The 21,642-nt window shown below is 43.5% G+C and overlaps 2 protein-coding genes and 1 long non-coding RNA gene across 3 annotated transcripts in view; 1 reads left to right on the top strand and 2 right to left on the bottom strand.

The window, feature by feature from the left end:
• poc1bl (POC1 centriolar protein homolog B (Chlamydomonas), like) overlaps nucleotides 1–11,517 on the bottom strand; it is an 18,390-nt gene extending 6,873 nt beyond the window's left edge. Inside the window, exons 1-7 of the mRNA XM_035182807.2 lie at nucleotides 11,363–11,517; nucleotides 6,864–7,315; nucleotides 4,240–4,409; nucleotides 2,373–2,562; nucleotides 2,080–2,265; nucleotides 1,883–2,000; nucleotides 264–440 (exon numbers count right to left, since the gene is read on the bottom strand). Coding sequence (XP_035038698.2) covers nucleotides 264–440; nucleotides 1,883–2,000; nucleotides 2,080–2,265; nucleotides 2,373–2,562; nucleotides 4,240–4,409; nucleotides 6,864–7,249 — 1,227 coding nt within the window. The 5' untranslated portion in view covers nucleotides 7,250–7,315; nucleotides 11,363–11,517. The remainder of the gene's footprint in view (nucleotides 1–263; nucleotides 441–1,882; nucleotides 2,001–2,079; nucleotides 2,266–2,372; nucleotides 2,563–4,239; nucleotides 4,410–6,863; nucleotides 7,316–11,362) is intronic.
• Nucleotides 9,274–10,877, top strand: LOC118124734. Its single transcript, XR_004698766.2, has 2 exons — nucleotides 9,274–9,662; nucleotides 9,745–10,877. It is a non-coding gene; the product is annotated as an uncharacterized LOC118124734 (long non-coding RNA).
• On the bottom strand, nucleotides 11,420–21,642 carry LOC118125135. Its single transcript, XM_035183505.2, has 4 exons — nucleotides 21,421–21,642; nucleotides 20,348–20,980; nucleotides 18,718–18,793; nucleotides 11,420–11,547 (listed from the first exon to the last, which is right to left on the bottom strand). Exons 1-4 carry the CDS (start codon nucleotides 21,571–21,573, stop codon nucleotides 11,420–11,422), a joined length of 990 nt encoding a protein of 329 aa, XP_035039396.2. The 5' UTR covers nucleotides 21,574–21,642.

Raw genomic sequence — 21,642 nt, 5'->3', positions numbered from 1 at the left:
CATTTTGTGGAATTTGCATTTCACATATGAAGATTGCAGCCACGTGCTTTTGTTTATTGCACATCAACCGGTGACTGCCCTTATCGTCAAAAGCTCTCGAATCTTGTTGTCTTGTGCGGACTTCAGTGCATGTCTGAAAGGCTTTAGTTTACAACTAAGACAGAGCTCAGTGCTGGTAAATGTACTATCCTAAGATCAGCATCCCAACCAGCAACACATCAGCAAAATGTTTAGAAACATGGTTCAGCTGATTTGTGTCCTACCTTTTTGGCTGGTGGATTCCTGTTGTAGAAGTGTTGTTTATAAGAGTCCATCCAAACCTCTGCGGCTCGCACAGTATTCTGGAGGAAGTTGGGCCGAGCATAAGGGGCCTTTTTGGGGAAAACATGGCCCACGTGAGAGCACGGGTGAATCTCCAGGCTGCCCCCACACTGCCACACCTGAGGGAATAAAACACATGATATAAACACGAATGTGATGCTTTTATTAATATTCCTGGCCATTTTATACATAAATATATCTATACATATGCACATATATACAAACACTATGATCAGAGGACCAGTAGCTGCATCAATATGTTTATCATTAACCTGCTAACTTTTCAATTATTCACCACATGTTGAAGTGCTGAACTTAGGCACTTACTCACTTTACTGCAGGTGTTTATGACTTTGTCCGTCATTCAACTACAATCATTGACTTACATGCAAATAAACTGGTAGATCACTTGTAAGTTGCCAATACTAACTTTTTCAAATAGACGTTATTAGATATAAGTCGGTCTGGGGATCTGTCCTCGTGTAAATTATACTTTTATCATATTTTTGTTTGTACCTAAAGAAGCATAAATCCTTCCTTTAAGGAGATTACAAACCTTAATCTGAATAAAATTATAATATTTGTGTCGACTGATGCTGTGTTAGAAATCCTCTTTAAATAACGGACAAAGCCGACTGCGCTTCAATCTCACCGTGTAAATCCCTCCCTTTTAGTCGTGAGTCATACAACTTCAAGTGAATGCGGCTGATTTATGGCATCAATTTGCATTGTGTAATTGCTTGTTCTCACACCTTGTAAAATAAGCAAGCAACACCCTTACATAATGAAAGTTTGTTATTTAGGTATTTCTTAATACTTGGCTGAGCCTCGTTCCAGTTACACAGGGCAAAAATCATTGTCATATATCCACAGCCATTACCATGACAGTCGCTTACATTTTAATTCAGGCATTTCACTCGCCAACAAAACAGACTCTAAACCAAATCCACTAAACATTAATTATTCATGTAAAAAGTCCCAGTGGGAGGCATTTTTATGTCCACACACCCCTCAGGGAACAGCCCATCCACCCTCACACTGCAGCCACACACACACGCACACGCTCACGCACACGCACACGCTGATGCATGCTCTTGCTGCAAACTCACACATAGACTATAATCTGTGCCAATTTGATTGACGCAAACAAGTGAAAAGCAACACCAACGTCTCAACAAGGGATCAGCCAATAGGAGGGCGCAGTTTCAGATGTCATGGCCGACTGAGATCTGACACTGACAAGTGTCTCTCTCTCATCATCCACCCACTGACTGTGAGCTTGTTAGCTGGACACAACAAATGATCAGGTGCAAACACTATGAACTAAAGATTCCCTTTGGTAATGAGATGCCAAAAAAACTAATTTATCGATCTTTCTGTTTTCTTTTCATACTACAGTAAAAAAAAAAGAAAAGCAGAGTGAACTGATGGTCGGTCTGTAAGAGGTTTTGGTAGATTTTTGGTTAGACTAGTCACTCTTTCCCAACATCTTTAAAAACCACACTCTGGTTGTAAATTACTACATGTCCTGCGGTCCTCACTGACGGAAAACTGAACTCACTCTGAAGGAGAGCTCCAGGTTTTCGCCTCCCCACACCTCCATGCCCATGTCATATGTGCCCAGGTACTCAAAGTAAGCCTTGCTCACGGCGAATAATCCACCTGCCATTGTTGGGGATCTGGAAGAAATTTAAGGAAATTAAAGGCCAAAATCTTCAAAAAGTGTGTAAGAACCTGTCTGAAGTATCCAACCATCACCTGATGGGGTCAATGCGAGAGTTGCGCCTCTTGCGTTCCACTTCAGGGACCGAGTGCCACTGAAAGGTGAGTCTCCAGTCAAATCCTCCAATCATTGGCTCGTCTGTTTGCATGTAGAACTCAAACGTGTTCCAGTCAATGGTGTCGATCACAGGGCACACAATGGTGCTGGCATTCTCGCCGATCCTTAACACAGCACAGAGAGAACAGACTCAAACACCAAACTCTGATATAGTCTTTTTAGTCTTGCTTTCCTGGTGTTTGTCGTGTTCTGACTGATCTGGTCAACCCACCTTTCCAGGAGAGGCTCAATCCAGCCAGGGACGCACTCACAATGGCAATCGAGAAATGTCAGTACATCACCCGTGGCGTAGGTGGCGCCGATGAGACGTGCCCGGACCAGCCCTTCTCTTTTGTTGGTCCGGATGAGCCGCACGCGGTTCAGATCACTGATGTAATCGGCGAGTTGGGATTTCAGGTATGCTATTTTTCATAATAATAAAAAACACATACACACAATGTTATGATTTGCAACATTTAGCTTTGTTATTTCCTCTTCCCACATTTAACTTTAAAGCTGCTTTAAATTATGTTTGGCCACTAGAGGGCAGAAAAACACAGAAACAAGTTGATTCCAAATCCAGCAGTCACAAATATTTAAATCTGTTAACAGCACTGTTACGTGAGCTCTCACACGCTCTGTGACAAACACTCGCACGTCAAATTGAAACGAAGCATCCAGACAGGCATGGAATGCACAATGGAGGAAAGCTGCATCACTGAAACCCATTTTCGAGTCAAGCAGGTATGTTGGGTGTGTTTGTCAGGTAGGTTGTTGAATGTAGGGAGTGAAAACAACAACAACAACAAAAGAAATCTGAGCTTATTTAGTTAGACAAGTGAAAAGAGGCTCAGAGGCTGAAGAGTCAAGTTAATGTTTCTGTGATTTCAGGAAATGTGAGTTGAGGGATTTGATTCAGTGCCAGTAAAAATATTGATTAATGCATCTCTAATCATTTGCTCACACTAAAACCTTTGCTGATGAATGGATTCATTTCATTGTTACCTAAACCCCACTGTCAGATGAGTCATGGTAACACATCTTTCATCATCTGAAGGACGACAGAGGTCAAAACGAGGCTTGGTATGTCAGACCCTGTTCTACCAGCTTGGAAGCATGGGAGAGCTGTCTGTCCTCCAGTCGCTGTCTGTCTGCTGTAACCCTTCTGGTTGGTGGCATTTCCAACATTCCATTTGGTCGCGGTGGTTAGAGGAGAGGAAATGATGTCATGGCAGCTCAGCGCTCACTGAAGTCATCGTTATGGTGTAATGTCTCCGATACACACACAGACGAGACAAGCTGGGACTGAACACTAGTTCCATTAAGATGGACGGACAGTTTCTGAGACAAAGTCGTATCGCTCTGGGTGTTAACAGAAATAAGATGACGTCCCATTTGCCGACAGGATGGTAAGATGCAAAAAGTTCACAAAGAGCTAGTGAGTGGACCTATGAGTCAAGACTTTTACTATTACTATTCCAAAGGTCAAACTTTTGTAATAAAGGTGCCGACACTGAGCAGAAACATTTCAGACTCAAGAATGACATTTCAAATTCTCTCTCACACACACAATGATGGTATTGAACCAAAGTTGACCCTCATAACTATAGATAGGCGCGCGCACACACACACACACACAGTGAGAAAAACAAGCAATTTTTTTAATTATTGCTTGGCCTAAACTTACTTATTTCTAATACTGATTGTCGCCTTTTTTTTTACTAAAAATCCATGTATTTTGATGACCTTTTAATAAAAAAATAAAAAGCCAACCGTCTCCAGTACGTGCTGTTACTCATCAGTTTGTCTAATAATTAAAGGAATGTGTCCTAACTAGTTTCTTGGAATGTTTTCCAAAGGACATCAAGGGGCACTACAAATTAACTGCTCAATAAATAGAATTTATTTTTCTATTTATAGCAGAGTCCTACTTAACTTTGTTCACTGTCCAAGCCACAAAATCTGAGGTTTGGTTTCTTTGCTAAAGGCCATGTTCTCTTTTGTTTCTGCGCTTTTAAGTTTGTTTCCTCTTCTGTCAGGTTTGCTTTTAACAGAGAATAATAACACATTGGTTTATATATTCTTGCCGAGTGTCAAACCTCGGTCACTGTAGTCATCGATGAGAATGATCTCTTTCAACAGGATGGCGGGCACGGTCTCCAGCACGCTGTGGATGGTCCTCAGCAGGGTGGACCAGGCCTCGTTGTAGAAGGCGATGATCACAGAGGTGGTGGGCAAGCGACGGTGGTCAAACTTCTTAGTGCGGCATCTGAGGTATGTTTGTGGGGGTGGGGTTAGGAGGAGGGAGAGACAGGGTTTGCATGAGAAAAAGTACACATGTAGGGTACAGATCTACTTAAACGAAGAAAAAGTGAGGAAACAAATATAGCTCACAGAAAAGACTCAAAGCCAGGCAAAGATTATTTGTGCATATGGCCGGAAAAACCTGAGCAACTACTGAGGCGAAAGGAGGTGTCTGGTCTTAATCCAGATGGCAGTCATTAAAACGATAAAGAGCCACAGAAATATGGATGGGGGTAGGGAGGGTATCGCACCAATGAGCAACATACCACAGCAGTGCTCTGGGAGCGACGACAGAAACTTAGGCAAACAGAAGAAAAAGAAAAGAGCAGAACAGATGGGAAGGGAAGGGGAAAATTAAAACTGGAAAAACTGTAAAGAAATGATTTGATGGAATGAGAACAAAGCGAGGAAAGGAGAGATGGCAAAGTTTTTTTTCCCCTTTCTCTAGGCTGTGTTTTTGTGAATCAGTGTGTTAAACACTGAGTGTGTGAACGCTGGCACAAGCTGAATGACTTCTGGATGTTTTGCAGCCGGAGGCTCAAACCACAACTATGACACAGTTGGAAGTTTGTTGGTATTACAACAAATACGCAACGCCCCGCAATTCGTCATAACCAATCAAACAAGCCATTTTTCTTGCTGTCAACAGCTCTTGTGTTTACTGCGTTTCATGGTGGAAAGAAGCAGTCCACAGTGACTCTGCCACAAAAACCTGCTCTCGAGAGGAAACTGATGTTATTATGAAGTAAGCGCACACACGTTTGCTTACATTGTTGCTAGGTATAAAGCCAAACAGAAACACTGGTGCACTCGGGTCAGCCTGACAACAGGAAGATGCTTCCACATCCAAAAACTAATGTCTGTGAAGGCTGTAACCAACAAACCTAACCATGTCTCCACCATGTAGAACAGCCCGTAATGACTCACTGCGAGTTGCTATGTTGGATGACAGTCACTCATATCACAGCTGCATGTGTATAACTACAAAAAAATGTTTTAAAAGACTGGGTAAGATCTGCAGCGCAGCGCACCACTGTGTCTTGTGTCATGCACCTGCATCACGACGTGAGCACAAAGACAGTGAAGGACATGACTTCCTTGACGCCCCCTGACATGCTCCTAATTGCTGCTGGGTCCCAATTTGTGGGCTGTCACTGAGCAACAGAGCTGCAGTTTGGACACGATGAGCAAGTTTGAATGCCTTTTATTATTTTAAGATGTGTACCATTAGCTGGTTAGTTGAGTTGAATCCCTACATTTATTTTTAAAGGTCTAAGCATCAGACGTCTCATTGCTTTGAAAAACATTGCTGAGAAATAAACCCTGGGATAGGTTGGCCTGAGAAGGATCCACCTGTTGGAGCCTTTGCTGCTCCGTGGTTGAAAGGTCACATTAGCACTTATGTCAAGATCACAGCCGGTGAAACTCCAAAAGGGAAAGGAGAAAAATATGCACTTGTCAAAAAATGACACTGTGTCATTGCACGACCCATCATGCTCCGTCACACAGTGAGCGGTAGTCTGCATGGAGGAATGATTCTGTCAAATCACAGAATACCATAATTCCATTATGCTGCAGCCTGATATTTACGTTATCTTTGGATAAGCACAGGGTTTGACTTTCCACCTTCCAGGCAGATTCCTCAGCGTAGTGAGAACATCAAGGCGTCTTATCGGTCTATCTCTGAATATGCAGCCGTGTTGCAAAAAACAATATTTTCTTCTTTTCTGGTATCGCATCAGATTCATTTTTCATCCATTTATTTTGTGTCAGTAGGTTAAAGTCAATTTAAAACATGTTATCATGGCTTTCTTAATGTCTTCCTAAGGGTTGTTCATGGATGTGATCATAAATCCACTGCTTAAAGAGAAAGCGATGCTTCCCTGTTACACTCCACAGCGCATAAAACAAACACATGGTCGTTACACACACAAATGATGGTTCTCACCACACTGACAGAAACCACATCTGGGTTTCATTAGGACGAGAGCCAGTGAGACATGAAGACCTACTAATAAAAAAGACATCATACTCTGTGTCTCATCACAGGCAACAACTCTGGGTGGAAATAAATCCATTCAGGCACAGAGCTGCTTACACCGACTTCAATAAGCCGCGCAATGCATCATGAGCCTTCATCTTTGTTTCGGACTGTCATTGGAAAACTGATTCCAGTAAAGAGCTCAACTTAATCTCTATTGAGTCATTTATCCCCGACACAGCTGCAGCACAGCTATCAGCTCCATGCAGCGTGCGGGGCCAGAGATACATATATGTTTTGGCTGAAGCCTCAAAGAAAACAGCGGGCAATAAAAAAAAAACTGATGTGCTGAAAAACAATTTTAGTCAACTGACCATCGCAGCCTATTATTCATTAGGTGGTCACTTATTTTAAGGATCCAGTTTTCCTTCTACTCACTCATTCATCCTTTGGTCCTGGATATGCCGATGGAGGGAAATCTTGTCACTGACATAGATATTGATAGCGTAGCTCTCGACAGAGTCCTGCTCCTGTTTCTTTTCTTCAGCACTGAGGGTGAGGTGTGTGGCCCGGCCCCACTCCCCTGGCGCATTGCTGTCGGGTGCCGACTTAATGTAGAGAGGCCTCGCCAGCTGCCCATCATTCCTGCTCTCCTCTATGGCGAGCTGTCGTACTGCAAGTTTGTGCTCCTCGTCCTCCTCTTGATCCGAAGAGGGGGGGGGGGAAGAGGAGGGTGCCAACAAAACGTAGCCCAGCCACAGTAGCCAGAGCAGGAAGCCGGCCTTGGCCAGCAATCGTAATTTTCGAGAACAACGGCCCCTCATGACGGAGAGTCCCAGGGAGGCACCGTGACTGGCGGAGTGTCAGCGTGCCCTGCAGGACACAAGCCTCTGGAGAACAGAAAAAGACAGTGGGTTAGACAAAAAAACTGATTTTTTATAATCACATGTAAGACACAGAAACACAAGTGTAGGCCTTACAAGACAAACTAGACTGCCCTGCAAATGTATGCCTCCACCCACCAGTGCAGTTTCAATCTCCTTTTTTTTTTTCTATTCGAGGTTGCTGTGACCTTTGACTTTTGACCACATGTATCTAATCAGTTCATCTTTGTGTCCAAGCGAACGTTTGTACCAAATCTGAAAGGATTCCCTGGAGCTGTTCATGAGAATTCGCCTTCACAAGGTTAAAGAATATGTTTTGTGAGGTCAAGGTGCTCTTAAACTTTGACGATTGACCACCAAAATCGAATCAGTTCATCCTCAACTGAAAATTTGTACCAAATTGGAAGATAATCCCTTGAAGGCTGAATTGAGAGATTGTCCATCCAATCAAATCCAGTAACTATCACAAAAGGAGAGCTGCAAGAGTAACCTCCTACAATCAGAACAAGGCGAGTAAACCTGATTAACTTGATAAACCTGTCATCCAACTTAACACTAGCTACAGAAAGAAAGAGTTGGACCCCATATAAACAAGTGCCCTGAGGACACAGCTCCAGTTTGACCAGGCCAGCAATAATCAACACCGACATCATAAACATAAATCGCATGCAGGGCTGCATTAAGATCCTCATTACATTCAAAATGCATAGATGCAAGAGGCCAAATTATGGCTTTCAGTGCAGTAATGTGCTGAATAAATTGAGTCTGTGATGCCCTCCGATGAGAGCTGTGTTAACCCTTAACTTCATCACGACGCTGCGGTTTTAGTCACACGGCGTCACAGCGAGACTTCAATAAGGAGCAGTTCCACCCAGACGGTGCTGCCGAGCTGTGGCAGACTTTTAAATGTCACGTGTGGTTTCTGATCAGTCGTGTCAGCATCCTCACTGCGAAAACTTTGGAGGCCTCAAGTCCTGCATACAAAAGCTCATATCAGATGTTTTTGTTCCCCCTTAGAAGTACTAGTTTTAGCTACGTCTAAAATATTGAGTGGAACAATCAGACGTGATGTAGCGTGTTTTCAGTCAAGCTTTGTCCCATCACATAATGCCAAAATGTATTTTTATCAATTTAGCATAATGTTCTATAGCAAGCTCGGCTCTTGCACAACTCCTCTACATCAAAGCCAATGCGTAGTTACAAAAAAACAGTAATGAGTCAAGTCTCAGGAAGCCTTTTGTTGGGATTCACATTATGAATCAGGCCCTTTTGAAGGCTTCCTTATTTTAGGATTTCCATTGTTTTCCACTGAGCCAAAAATAGAGATTAACCAAAGACCATTGTGGAATATTTGCACAAGGACAGATCCCTTTTTGACTTAAAACAGGATTAGCCGAGGTTTGTGGATACACACGGTAAGCAATTTAGTTATTCATGGCTGACAGGTCGACGTAGCGTGTCAGAATTCGAAAGAGGGCTGCAGTAAAAACAGAGCACTTTGCTTTATTGACACTGAAGTGAATGTAATCACATAATTGTGGCACATAAATATTAGAGCAGAGTGCCATTTACACTAGTTCCAGACAGGCTTAGCAGCAGCACTGACGCAGGCAGACACACACACATGCAGTCCTTCCACTTCCTCACATCAGAGCCCAATTATGGTTATTTCCCTCTTCTGCAAAAAACGGTTAATTCTGGGAACAATTTGATTTTGCTGCTGCTGAGAACAGACAACAAAACAGAAAACAGCATTAGTGCATTAGCAGAGCCCGTGTGTGTGTAGTACTAAGTCTGAGGGAACGCAATCTCCACCGAGAGTCCTTCAAAGCAGCGGCAGCAGCAGGAGCAGCACAGCCCTTTCACTCCAGTCTGGGCTCTAGCCAGAAGACTGAAGGGAGTCCTGAGGTTACAAAATGGAGACGCCTGGAGACAAAACCCCCTTTTACTGGTTTACCATCACACCTTCCTCTCTCTCTGAATCTGATAGCCTTACTAGGAAGCCGTTTGGAACGAGCAGCAGGGGACATGGGGGTGGGGGGGCTGAGATGCAGCTTAAATCCTGCCCCACTTTTTTGGCTGACAAACGAAATAAAAAAAAGACGACAAAGAAGGCGAGGGGATAAGATTTGCTTTTGCTTCCCCAGCTGCAATCTGCTGTGCGTGTCTCTCCACGTCACCCTGACATGATCAACGATGATGCTGTGCGTCACTTGATCCTCAGCACTGAGGTGGCACAGGAGGAAGAAAATTGCTCTCCATGGTTAGACTGGAATGAACAGTGTGCACTGCACACACAACAATACATGGCTCATTTCCTCATCAGCCGGTCAAGAGAGGAGGACAAATAACTGTAAGCGTGGAGCAGGTTACACAAGCTGCAGCTTCAAACAAGTAAAGTGAGTTTTCACCATTAACCAGCTGACTCTTTTCAGAACGTAAACGACCTGGAGAGACTGGATCGCTGACATTCTTCTACAACACTAACAGCTCTGTGATGATTAGAATTTTTTGGTAAGTTTGTTTGTAAGCAAGATTACACAAATTTCTAAATGAACGAATTTCCCCCGAAACCTGGTGGAAGGATGTGGTATGTGTCAGGAAAGAACCTATTTAATTTGGGTGCAGATCCAGACATTTTTTTTTTAATCACTTTAACGTTGCCAGATAGGACAACTGGTTTCTCAAGAAGTGAAACCACCGAAGAACATGATCTGAACTCGAGTCCTGGGTTTTTCTGGGGTCATTTTAAGAGTTTCACCACCATTACCAGAAATCTGATATTACAGAGGGATTATTAAAATGTTATGTTTCAGAAATATATTGAGTTTGCCACTATGATATATATGGGGAAAAAAATTAATAGGACTTACATATAGGAATCATCGCAATCTAATTATAATCAATGGCAATACAAATCTATATATAGCATACATTGCTTATGCAGTGTGAAGACATGGTGAGGAGACATAACTATATATACGTTTTAATGTTCTTTCTCAGATTTATAGTGTTTGTCATTCTCTGCTCATAAAGAAGCGTTTAAGACTTAAAGAATTTAAAGAAAAGAGAAATAATAATGTGACATTTATCCTGATGATATAAATATTGACTGAAATCCACATTTTGATCTTGAAATAACACACGGCCTTATCGCCCAGCTCTAGGAGGAGCCAGGCCATGATGTTGAATAGAGATTTGAAATGTAAAAAAACTAATGCTGCTCGTCTTTTTTTTTCTGCTTCACATGAAAGTAAAGGTAAAACCTGGTGTTTTCCACACAGCTGATGAAATGTACGTCCCACTTGTTTGTAATATTCTGGGGTTAACTTTAATATTTGAATTTATCTGGGGATTCTTCTTCTTGCACTATTAATCCTTTATTTACTTTAGTTAAAGACACATCTCTTCAGGCCTTCTTCTGGAGTTGAGAGCGTTGTTATCCCAGCAGATTGTTATTTTATTTTCTTTAGTATTATGCTATATTACGTATTGCTGTTTTCTTGTTATAACTTTTCCCAAGTTGTTTTAAATGTGCTACATAAATAAAGTTGACATGGACATTTCACTGCACGTTTTACAACTTTTATCTCTGTGCATGTGACAAACACAAAACCTTGAATCCATCTCTTTCTGTCGCTTTCTCTCTAATGAACTAAAACTTTTTTGCGCGGGGGGGGAAATCAAACAACAACACCACCCCCACAGCAACAGGTCTCCTCATCTGTCAAACTCCATCAGATCACAGTGACTCCTGCAGAGACGGTGACATCTTGATCCCCCAACGAGCGTCGCTTCGAATCCTCACATTAACGCAACAGATCTCAAACTTTACACGAGCGTCTGGACAACGTCTTCCTCCACCATGCGCGGATGTTTGCGTCGCTGTCAAACACCGGTTCACTTCCCTGGTGACGAGTCGGAAACGCGAAGTGACTGCTCGACATTGGACGCGACGTGGTAACGCGGCGTGGCGGCAACTTAAGCTCGTTTCTCTGTGACTGGCGTTAAAAAATGGTGGCGTTAGCTCGTTCGTGTTAGCGAAGACTTTACCTCCGGGAGAAGTTACATGCCTCGGCCAGTGTCTGAGGTCTCTGGGGCCGCTGTTCGTCAGCCGGGCTGCGGTTCGTCCTCCTCTCCAAACCTCTGGCTTGCAGATGTCAGCGTCCCCACATCTTCCTCCTCCTCCTCCTCCTCCTCCTCCACGTTGGGCTCCGCATCAAGGGAACCAGGGGAAACTACACAGGTTCCGGTACAGCCTTTCATAATAAAAGCCCGACAAAGAATAAAAGGCGACAAAGTAGAAATTGTAACTACTACTACTACTACGAATTATTATAATTATTGTTTTGTAGCTTAGCTTTTTTAAAGATTTTATCAATTTATTTTATTTTATTAATTTATCATATTAATTTATTATTCCAATTCATGCATGCAGAAGCTTTATTGCTAACATTATTTGATGGCCAATATTACAAATTAAAAGCCCTGTGTCATTTACATTAGCTGACTAATGCTCTTTCTTAATTAAACTGACGTCTCGGTTATTACAATTAATTGTTAATTTTAATTTTAATTGTATCCGTTTATTTTTTAGAAGATTAGGAAGTTTGTGTTTTACAGGAAAATTATTTTTAAAAGTTACTATAAGAGAAACAAAGAGGAAATAAACTCAACTGCACTGTACTTCCGTTTGTGAGTGATCCTCCGCAGTCAGCTTGACTCTCTCTTCTGGCCTCTGAGCTGTAATTTGTTCCTCCTGCGATCTGCCCCCATCTGTAATATGGTAATTGACCCTGTAACTGGTTTTAACGGCTTATTCCATCACAGTGTTCTTAAAGACCAACATTAACTTTACCTCTGAAGTGTTGAAGTGGAACATGAAAACTGACAGAGGGGAGATTCTGATAAGTTTAAAATGAACAAAAACTAAAATATTCGGGATATCCACAGTTGTAGAAGGAGACTGTGAGTGTCTGTGGTCTGGTTTGATTTAAAATAATGTGTTATGATCATAATCATGAACTTGTCTGAAGTTATTTTTGAAACTCCACAGCTACTAAAACACCCGGCCTCTCCTATCAGAGCTGACAACATGAACTAAGTGACCTTTGGTCTGTAGTTATTCAAAGACACTGTGTCCGCCCTGTAAAGACACGTGGACTGCCAACATACAACATTTTCAATAATTCTCACAATTCATCTGACAAATGAAGCTTGAGACATTTCTTATTTCATTTTCAAGACGACAGATTTTTTTTGGGACGTGTTGAATGAGGCATGTGTGGATGAGTTTCAGATTTTGAAGTCTTTTCGAATAAAAGATTTATTGGAGTGTGTTTATGGCTTTACTTGAGCTCAGGTTCGATTTGAGAGAATTGAAAGTCACAAAGTGTCTTGATGTTCACAGGGATGATGAAAGGATCTATTCGACCGCTGCATGAATGGACAATGTGGCACACACACACACACACACACACACACACACACACACACACACACACACACACACACACACACACACACTCACACATATATTTACACACACACACACACGCACATGCAGCCTTTCCCTCTGTGTTTGCCATTATATGCTGGGTTTGTTTTCCCAGAGTCTTCAGGTCCTGCTCAGGCCGGACCCCGCTCATCCCCAGAGTGTGCATTGCGTTCATGCGGCCTGTTGTTAGGCTGGCACCTGCACCACTTGGTCACTCGCCAACATCTTTTATCCCCTCCCTCCCTCTCTCTCTCTCTCTCTCTCCTTCTCCTTTTCTTCTCCCCAGTTTAAACCAATTGACACCTCTCTCTATGAGGCTGATGTGCTTTCATCCGGAACTGAAGAGGGTCCCATTTCCATGATAGGGATCTGGGGGCTTTCATGGCTACAAGGAGGGCTCTTGTAAGTCTTTGCGTTTCAACCTTTCCCTGATTCAAAAGCATTTATTGGTTTTCTAACGTGACATCGTTCTCACATTATTGTCAAAACCCTTTAAGAATGAAGAACTGTTTTATTTTTCCCATCATGGAGGAACAGCAGATTTGCTTATGCATTAAAAGCAACAGTTTTTCTAACCCACATGTGGATTTGTGTTAGAGCCGAAGGGTAACCCAGGATTCTTTCTTACCAAGTTGTGCCAAAACAAAAAAGTTGCCTTATTCTTAATTTGTTTTATTTAAATCCAGAGCAGTTCCAGTGTCTATAACTCTTTAAAATGAGTCTGTAGATGCGTTTTATTTCACTGCTTTTTACAATGATCTGCACTTGGACTCAGTGCAGCTCAGTGGCTGCAGAGCGTATGATTGAGATCTCTCTCATTTGACGGATTTGAAGAACATGAGTAGAGCGTTTTTGAAGAGCAGCCATCAGTGAGTGTTTGACCTGGTGCCACATAGGCAGCAGGATCAGATGAAGCAGTTCAAGCAAAGAGCACCATCTAGTGACTGCATGTAAAACGCCCCGTTTAATTACTCTTTACATAGATGTAATGGCTCACCACGTTAATGGAAATAACAATTAATCCTAAGCCGGCTAGACCTGAACTAATACAAAGGGATAGAAAAGCTTAAATAAAGGCCTGTATTAACTTAGTGCTTGTCCAGTCTTATCGACCACTCTCAGCTTTAAAGTGCAAGTTGCATTCACCCATTCACACACCCATTCACACACACTTTTATATGCAGCACTTTTTTCTATTATTCACTGTTACACACAGGCAAAAGGGGCAACTGGGGATTCGGTATCTTGCCCAAGGACATTTAGGGCCGTTCCTCTGTCAGCCTGGGATCAAACCACTGACCTTGTTCGTGGACGACCCTCTCGACCCACAGTTGCCCCAATAGCTTGGTGGTTCAATCCCTTCTGCCCTGGTTCCTCCCCTGTAAGTTAACTCTCCCGCACACAAGATAACAAAATGAAAGGCTAGATCGATGAAAACCCCATTCCTCTTTAAGTAGACACCAGCTCAGGGTCCTTATTGTCCAGATGATGGGTCCATACCTTGAGCTGAAAAATATAAGTTTGAGGCATCACTTTGTGTGACCCACGTTTCTGTCTCCTACTGATGAATGCCACTTTAATTGAGCCGTCGTTTAACCTCTGTAATCAGATGCAGAGAGCAGCTCACACACACGCTGAGTTCGTCAGCGGGCGAATACGCTTCTACCTTCACAGCAGCGATGTAATGTGAGAAATCCGTCTGTGTCTTTTACTTATCTACAACTCTATTCAATTACAGCTCTATTTACATCTGAACCGACTTAACCGCCGGGCCGATGATTTCATTAGCCGAGCGTCCTTTGTGCTTGATGTTCATTTAGCCTGTTCGCGCAATAAATCATGGCGAATAGAGGTCACACTGGGGGACCAGGCTCCTTTAATTTAATGGAGATGGATTCTGGCCCACACTCTCCCGTAGCTTATTAGATCCCCATAGAGCAGAATACACAGTGACCTTCAGCTACAAGGACCGAACGTGGTTATCAATTAGTGATTCTCATGTTGAAGGTTAGGCCTCCGCATTTCAACCTCGGTCACGATAGGAGTGAATGAGCTGTAACATGGACATCAGTACATTATTACTTAGAGCAGTCAGCTGTAACTCACTGGACCGTGTGTGTGTGCCCAAACTAATGGCTGAGAGCATCTGTCAGAGACGCATCATTATGCTCGGAGAGCTGGTTAATATTTTACGTTTTATCCCTCGAGGTTGGCAAGTCCGCAGTCTGTTGGTGTAGACCTGAGTGGTTCTGACTGACACACAGGGAGATGGAGACAGTGAAAAAGAAGAATAACCAGTCATTGTGCTTGGATTCTGAGCGACTCCTTCTGTGTATGTGTGCGGGAGACGTCTCAATCAGCTTGTGGTGCTATATGTGAGATTTGTTTTTGCAATAAAGATCACTTGAAGCAATAAGTATTCATTTTAAAACATGTATTTACCTTAGTGACTAAGCAACAATCACAATCAAAGTTCACAAAATTGCTGCATGTATTCCCCACTCTTTCTCTCCACATTTCATGCTCACACTTTCCTATAATTAAGGGCAAAAATGTCCCAAATATATCTGAAGAAAAATTAATAAGTGAACTCAAAAACTCCCATAAGATGCAGATTCCATCCATCCATCCATTATTTCTATCTCTTCCCAACACAGTAGGGCTGGAGCCAATCCCAGCTGGCCTTTGGGCGAGAGGCGAGATGCACCCTGTACCGCTCGCCAGCCTATCGCAGGATTGGGCTGATGCTGATTTCAATATTCAGACATTCTAACTGGACAGAAATATGTGACATCACACTTTTCAAACGGAGCCCCTTCCACCTCGTACCTCTGAGAAGAGCTCAGACAAAATCAGAAATCTTCAAGATGAAATAATGCAACTAAACACATGTTGCTCGTAGTAGGAAGCTGACAAAATGACAAGATATGATCCGACTGTACTCTTGACTGTAGGAATGAATGTGAGTGTGAATATAGATTATAGATTGATTGATGGATGGATGGGTTCCATTCAGTGCAGTTCTTGGTTTTGTTCATAGAGACAATGTGATATTATATATCGTGAGCTGTGCGTTTACAAGCAGTGAAAAAGTTTAACGTTAACCACACATGTTTTTCTCTTTTCTGGTAAGATGCATTGGCCAAGGTCAGCATGATGAGTGAACAATGTGTGCGTGCTTGTGTTCTTGTTCTAAGTGTGTATGGCAGATGGCCGCACCAGGGCTGCAGGACAAAGCGGCGTCCTCTTGTTTGTATGCAGCTGAAGTAGACTTGAAGCAAAGTGGAGAAGTTTGGGGGTGGTAGCGGAGGGGTGCCAATCACCCCACTCAGCAGTCGGTCCTTGCCAGCCTGGGGGCCCAATGGGAGTGTCTGAAACAGACACACCCACATGCACAAGCGCGCGTGCACACACACAAGCACACACACACACACACACACACACACACACACACACACACACACACACACACACACACACACACACACACACACACACACACACACACACACACACACACACAGAACCACCTCCTCACTTATCTCCCCTCCAGCAGCAAAATCCCTAATGCCCGTCCTCCAGTCGTCCAGGCAACGCATCACATTCAGTCCAGTGAGCATCTAACTTGTTTGTCTGTCATCAGACTCACAATGGTAAAGGATAGGGTGGCAAGAAAGGCACGGAATAAAGAGAAAGAGAGAGGGAAGGAGGATGGAGGAGAAGAGGGTGTAAATGAATCTCCTTTGCCAGAGAGTAAGAGAGTTCTGAGGGGCAGGCAGAGAGCCAGGTCTACTCTTTTTGAAGCAGGATCTCTTCAGAAAAAACGAGCACAACTGTTAAAATTGCTATAATTAGTCCCTTCTTAAAATGGAAGTGACAGCCGCTGAGGTTTTCTTTCAGGCAGCGTTTGTGATCAAAAATATTTTCTGTCCATGCTCTTTTTCTTTTGGGACATCACAGACACCTGAAGGGTCTGTGATACTGGAGGAGTGTGTTGTTCATGTATCAGCCTTATACGTAGGGAAACGGAATGATCTTTGTGATTAGAAGCAAGTCGTCAAATAAAACATCACAGGGAAACATCAAACAGCTACGGAAGATAAAAAAAACTCATTGTCTTGTCGAGATTTAAAATAATGATCCCATTTGTCCTCAAAGGAACTCCCACATCAGGCAAACAAGTTTCTGCTCTTATCCGACTGTATTTACATCATAAATCGGTTGAGCTGTGCAATGCAGCGTGATGAGAGTTCTCTCTCAGAAGTTGCCGCCAATACAGATGGATTGTATCGGCAAGGTCAGACCAATCAGCAGTTAAGTGCAGTGGAAGAGAGATTTTCAATCACGGGGTAAACACAGAAACAATTCCCTTCTCCCCAGCTGACAGCACACACACACACACACACACACACACACACACCAACAGGTAAACAGAAACAATATCCGACATCAGACGCTATCAATCCTGCTGGCCTGGGGGACTCACTCACGAGGCCCCTGTTGTTGAGCTCAGGGGCCCCTTGTCTCACTCTGTTCGCTCCTGATAACACTGCTTGAATTGTTTGTCTGGCACCGCTCACATTAATCAAAAGCCCTGGGACAATACAGTCGTTCGGAGCCGTTTCCACACAGTGGTGCTTTCATGGTCGCATGGTCTCGTAAAAACATCCCCACCCAGCTCCACCGGCAAATAACATCTTCAGCAGCTGCTGCACCAAAGTCCTGCTCCCGAATGAGTGACTGGCAAAGAGCCTGTGCATGACTGAGGATGCTTTATATGTTCCATTTTCTTTTCGTTGTGAGATCCATCACACTGCAGCTTGATACCAAGATAGCCTCCGGATGTTCTGGCCTTGATGTGGCATGGACAAAATGGATGTGAGCCTAAAGTGGACCACTTGTAAAATAGCAAATGTTTTTGCCATAAATCCCAAAACAAATGTGGGCCTTTTTTGGCAACCATGCAATGATCAGGCAAGGTGTAAACCTTGAGTGGCCCATGTGGTAAATGGTGAATATGGTCAAATAGCACAAAACAAATTCAGACCACCTTTGGTTGACATGCGGTATTGCTATGGCTTACTTGTGGCACAGATCTGGCAAACAGGAGCGGACCGCCTAAGTGCCATCACATAGTATGTTGTCCAGATGACAATGTGGGCCAAATTTGAACAATTTTGCTATGTGAGAATCAAGTTTAGATTTAGAGGTTCCGGAAATGATCACACCCCGTCACTCCTCTTAGAGACGCTGTGGTCTTATTTCCATCAGGATGCGTTCAAGTCTTGCAAAGTAGAAGTATTGTGAGGATAACATTTTCACGCAGATAAACCAAAAATATGTCGGTAATGAGACGGAAAACTGCATCTTGACGGCAAATTAAAAGAAAACCCCGCACTCTCACCCTCCGCATCTCCTCTAACCTGACCACATTAAATTCACATTTCACTGATATATTACAATCGTTATCTCTTTCACTGGGAAAGCAGGCTCTGCTGAAAACACATTATCCCAGGCGTTCTGGAAATGCAGCAATTCATCACTTGAAGTCTTTGTCTTCGGAGCCCATTTTTTACAGCTCTGTCCCTTTAAGAAACACCCACATAATTGGCCCCGCATCATTTGCGAGTGATTCTGACAGGGTGTCGACACGTGCACGCTCCTTGTCACATCTGCTGTGATTTGCCTTTTTGAATGCACATGGCAGCGTATTTTGAAAGCAAGCAAGGAGTGAGCATAAATGTATGAGCTCGACTTGTGTCCGCCCTGTGGGGGGGGGCCCTTCTGTACCCTTTAAAGGTTTGTGTTCAGAATGAATGTATAAACCGTAATGACTGCGTGCCGCTGGGAGCTGGGGGGCTGTAAGTGAACACCTGTCACCGTCCACAGTCTGCAGCTCGCCGCCACCGACCGGCTGATTCACAGAAGGTCACCTTGTGTGTGGGGGACCTGAGCGGCTGATAACTCAGCACTGGGCCGTACTTCCACTGAGGACAGCGAGAGAGGGACACTCATCATAACTGGCCCCTATCTGCTGTCAACTAGAGTTTCATTCCTCATCTTTTGAAGCTTGTATCCCTCTATTTCTGTTCTCTGTTTCTCCTCCTCTGTCCTGTCCTTCTCTCTCTATCCCTCCGGAACTTTGGGTCTGTTTTTCATTCCTCTTTCTCCTTCAGCAGCTTTTTCTCCTCTACTTAATTATCTCACTCCATCGCAGTCAGGCCGCTCTTCCATTCCTTCGCCTATTTCTTAGGCACAATTTCCTTGTTATGATCTGCACTATTTCTTCTACATCCTTGACTCTCCCTGCCTTCCTCCCAACAATAACTTTCAATTTGTTTCTTTTTTGAGTCTCTTTCGATCACTAATAGAAAAGCTATTTCCTTTGAATCAAAGTCCGTCATTTCTGGGTCTCCTTATCCGCCTCTGTCTAGCTTCACACACACACACACACACACACACACACACACACACACACACACACACACACACACACACACACACACACACACACACACACACACACACACACACACACACACACACCTTGAGCTGCCACAGACATTCTCGTGGGAGCTGACATGGAGAAAAAACGATCACCCAATCCAACACAGTGGATGAGAGAGGCCATTTCTCTCGGATCGCCTTTCTCTCCATCGACCGATGCCATTCTGTTTTGAATAAGACACCAAAAAGACAGACAATGGTTTTTATTTATTTCATTAAAATTACGAGCACATTCCCCCAAAACTGCGGGCCATCGGGCAACTGAGGCTTTGTCACGGCAGGTGGTCGGAGTTGCAGGCGGAGAGGACTCAAGGCCAGACAAACAGCCAATGAGAAAAGTAAATAGATGATTTCATGAGGACCAAGTTTACAGACACTCGTATGGACAGGCTGGCAGGTGCAGACAACAGGTGACCACGTACAGGTAGCAGGAAGAGGAGTCCACACCACGAAGGGAAACAAACAGAGATTTTAGCAATCAGCCTGGGAAAAATGGGTCGGTATAAATACTGGGGAGCAGGTGAGAGAAAAGAGAAATATGTTTGTAAGCAAGCAGGGAAGTGGAAAATATGGCGAAAAGGTAAAAAGCCCAGGGACATCTGGTGGGCAGGCGGAGTACGAAGCGAGGCCTAGAAACAGGGCCGAGACAGAAATCACTGCTGTTTGCATGTTGACGTTCGCGTTATCAAAGTCGCATCCCAGCAGATTACATGCGCTTCCAGGGGCATCGCACAAATGCCTGCCTGCCTGTTCCTGCGCCACGGCTCGGCGAGTTTACAGGAAATCTGGGATCTGAATCTGTCCATCAAATCAATGATCCTTTCAAGGACATTGCCCCAGTGCGAGGAGCCACAGACACACACACACATCGATATACAGGGACAATATGAGCATAAGGCAGATAAAATCAAATGCTTATTGAGAAATGACCTTAAATTTGACTAAACAAAAGACACTGGTGGATGAAGGGGGATCATATAAACTAAGGTTGCATGTCAGTTAACATGTGATGACTCCCTTATACCAAAGATAACCTGAAACTTCTCCAGCTTCTTTATCTTCTCATAGCAGGCCTTCTTCTCTGCCTGCTCAGCTTTGAGACTATCCTCCAGAGCGTTGGCTTTTATCTTCCACTCATTCTGGATGGGGTGGACCTCTCTCTGGATGCCTCTGAGCTTGGCCACGAGCTCCAGGTTTTGATGTCCAAGTGCCACATTTACATTTGTGACATTGGCAATAACTGCATCTTTTTCAGCGATGATGTGCTTCATCTTCTTGTCAAAGGAAAGCTCCATCGCCTTGACCTGGTTGCACTTGTCGCTCAGCTCCCTTTTCACCCTCTCGATCTGATCGTTTCTAGGACGGGAACTCAATTTGTAGATGCACTTTTCTTTGTCCTTCAACACCAGCTTCAACTCCTTGAGCTCGTCCTCCAACTCTGTCTGCATGGCTCTTCCAGAGTCAAAGGCCAGCCCCTGTTTGGCGGAATCAATCTGATCCTGCATGGCCTGTTTGTCCCTCTTCCACCTAGCATCATTTCCGGACATCATGCACTTCAGTGCCGCATTTTCCTGAGCTAGCTCCATTCCCTCAAATTCCATTTCCTTGATCTCTCCACGGAGGAACTCAATCGTTTTGGTGGGAGATTCCACATGATGTACAACGGACTGAAAGACACAAACATACATATAACAGGTAAATACACAGTCCCATCATAAGTTTGGATACACAGAAAAAGACAAGAGGTCTTTCATCTTCATCTTCATCTCTAATGATTCACACTGCTGAATTTAACTTTAACAGTTACATCACTTTCATCAATTCAGACGATTTCTCATCCATCCGTTCATTATCTCTTAAAACATTGATCATCACATGAAATTTTTACGAGTTAATTTAAATGCTGTTTCTGCATTTCTCTTAAGTACAGTATCTCAACACTAAAGTGAAAGTGAATTATCCTAAACAGAAGCTGCACAATATCCACAGAGACTCATGTGACGGGTTTATTGAAAATTCACAGACAAAACATGAAATAATGAAATAAAATGTAAGGTGGTCTGAATATGTGTAACACTAAAAGTGTCTCCTGGTTAGAAAATCTTACCTCGTTTCTTAAGTTGTGTCCCTTCTTCATCTTGGCTGAACACAGGTACAGGGTAAGTGTTGTAGAGAAAAATGATCCGTTGTCTTCTAATAGTCTTGATGTTTCTTGGAGCTGTTGTCTTCTCCCTGTCTCGGACTTCAAATGTGACATCATAGGAACAGTTGGCTACACGATAACAGGCCCTCATGCCTGTGTTCAATAGGGCCTCCCACTGGCTCCTAC

Source organism: Hippoglossus stenolepis, chromosome 17 (genome assembly GCF_022539355.2).
Source record: "Hippoglossus stenolepis isolate QCI-W04-F060 chromosome 17, HSTE1.2, whole genome shotgun sequence".
Taxonomy (NCBI): Eukaryota; Metazoa; Chordata; class Actinopteri; order Pleuronectiformes; family Pleuronectidae; genus Hippoglossus; species Hippoglossus stenolepis.
This window is presented reverse-complemented; position numbering and strand designations above follow the sequence as displayed.

Excerpts from the sequence above, each read along its gene's own strand:
- LOC118125135 (XM_035183505.2), bottom strand. The coding sequence starts at position 21,573 with ATGATGTCACATTTGAAGTCCGAGACAGGGAGAAGACAACAGCTCCAA. Across the intron at positions 20,981-21,420 it reads GACACAACTTAAGAAACGAG|TCCGTTGTACATCATGTGGA; the intron begins GTAAGATTTTCT and ends TGTGTCTTTCAG. Across the intron at positions 11,548-18,717 it reads GACCTTCTGTGAATCAGCCG|TTTCCCCTGGTTCCCTTGAT; the intron begins GTCGGTGGCGGC and ends GAACCTGTGTAG.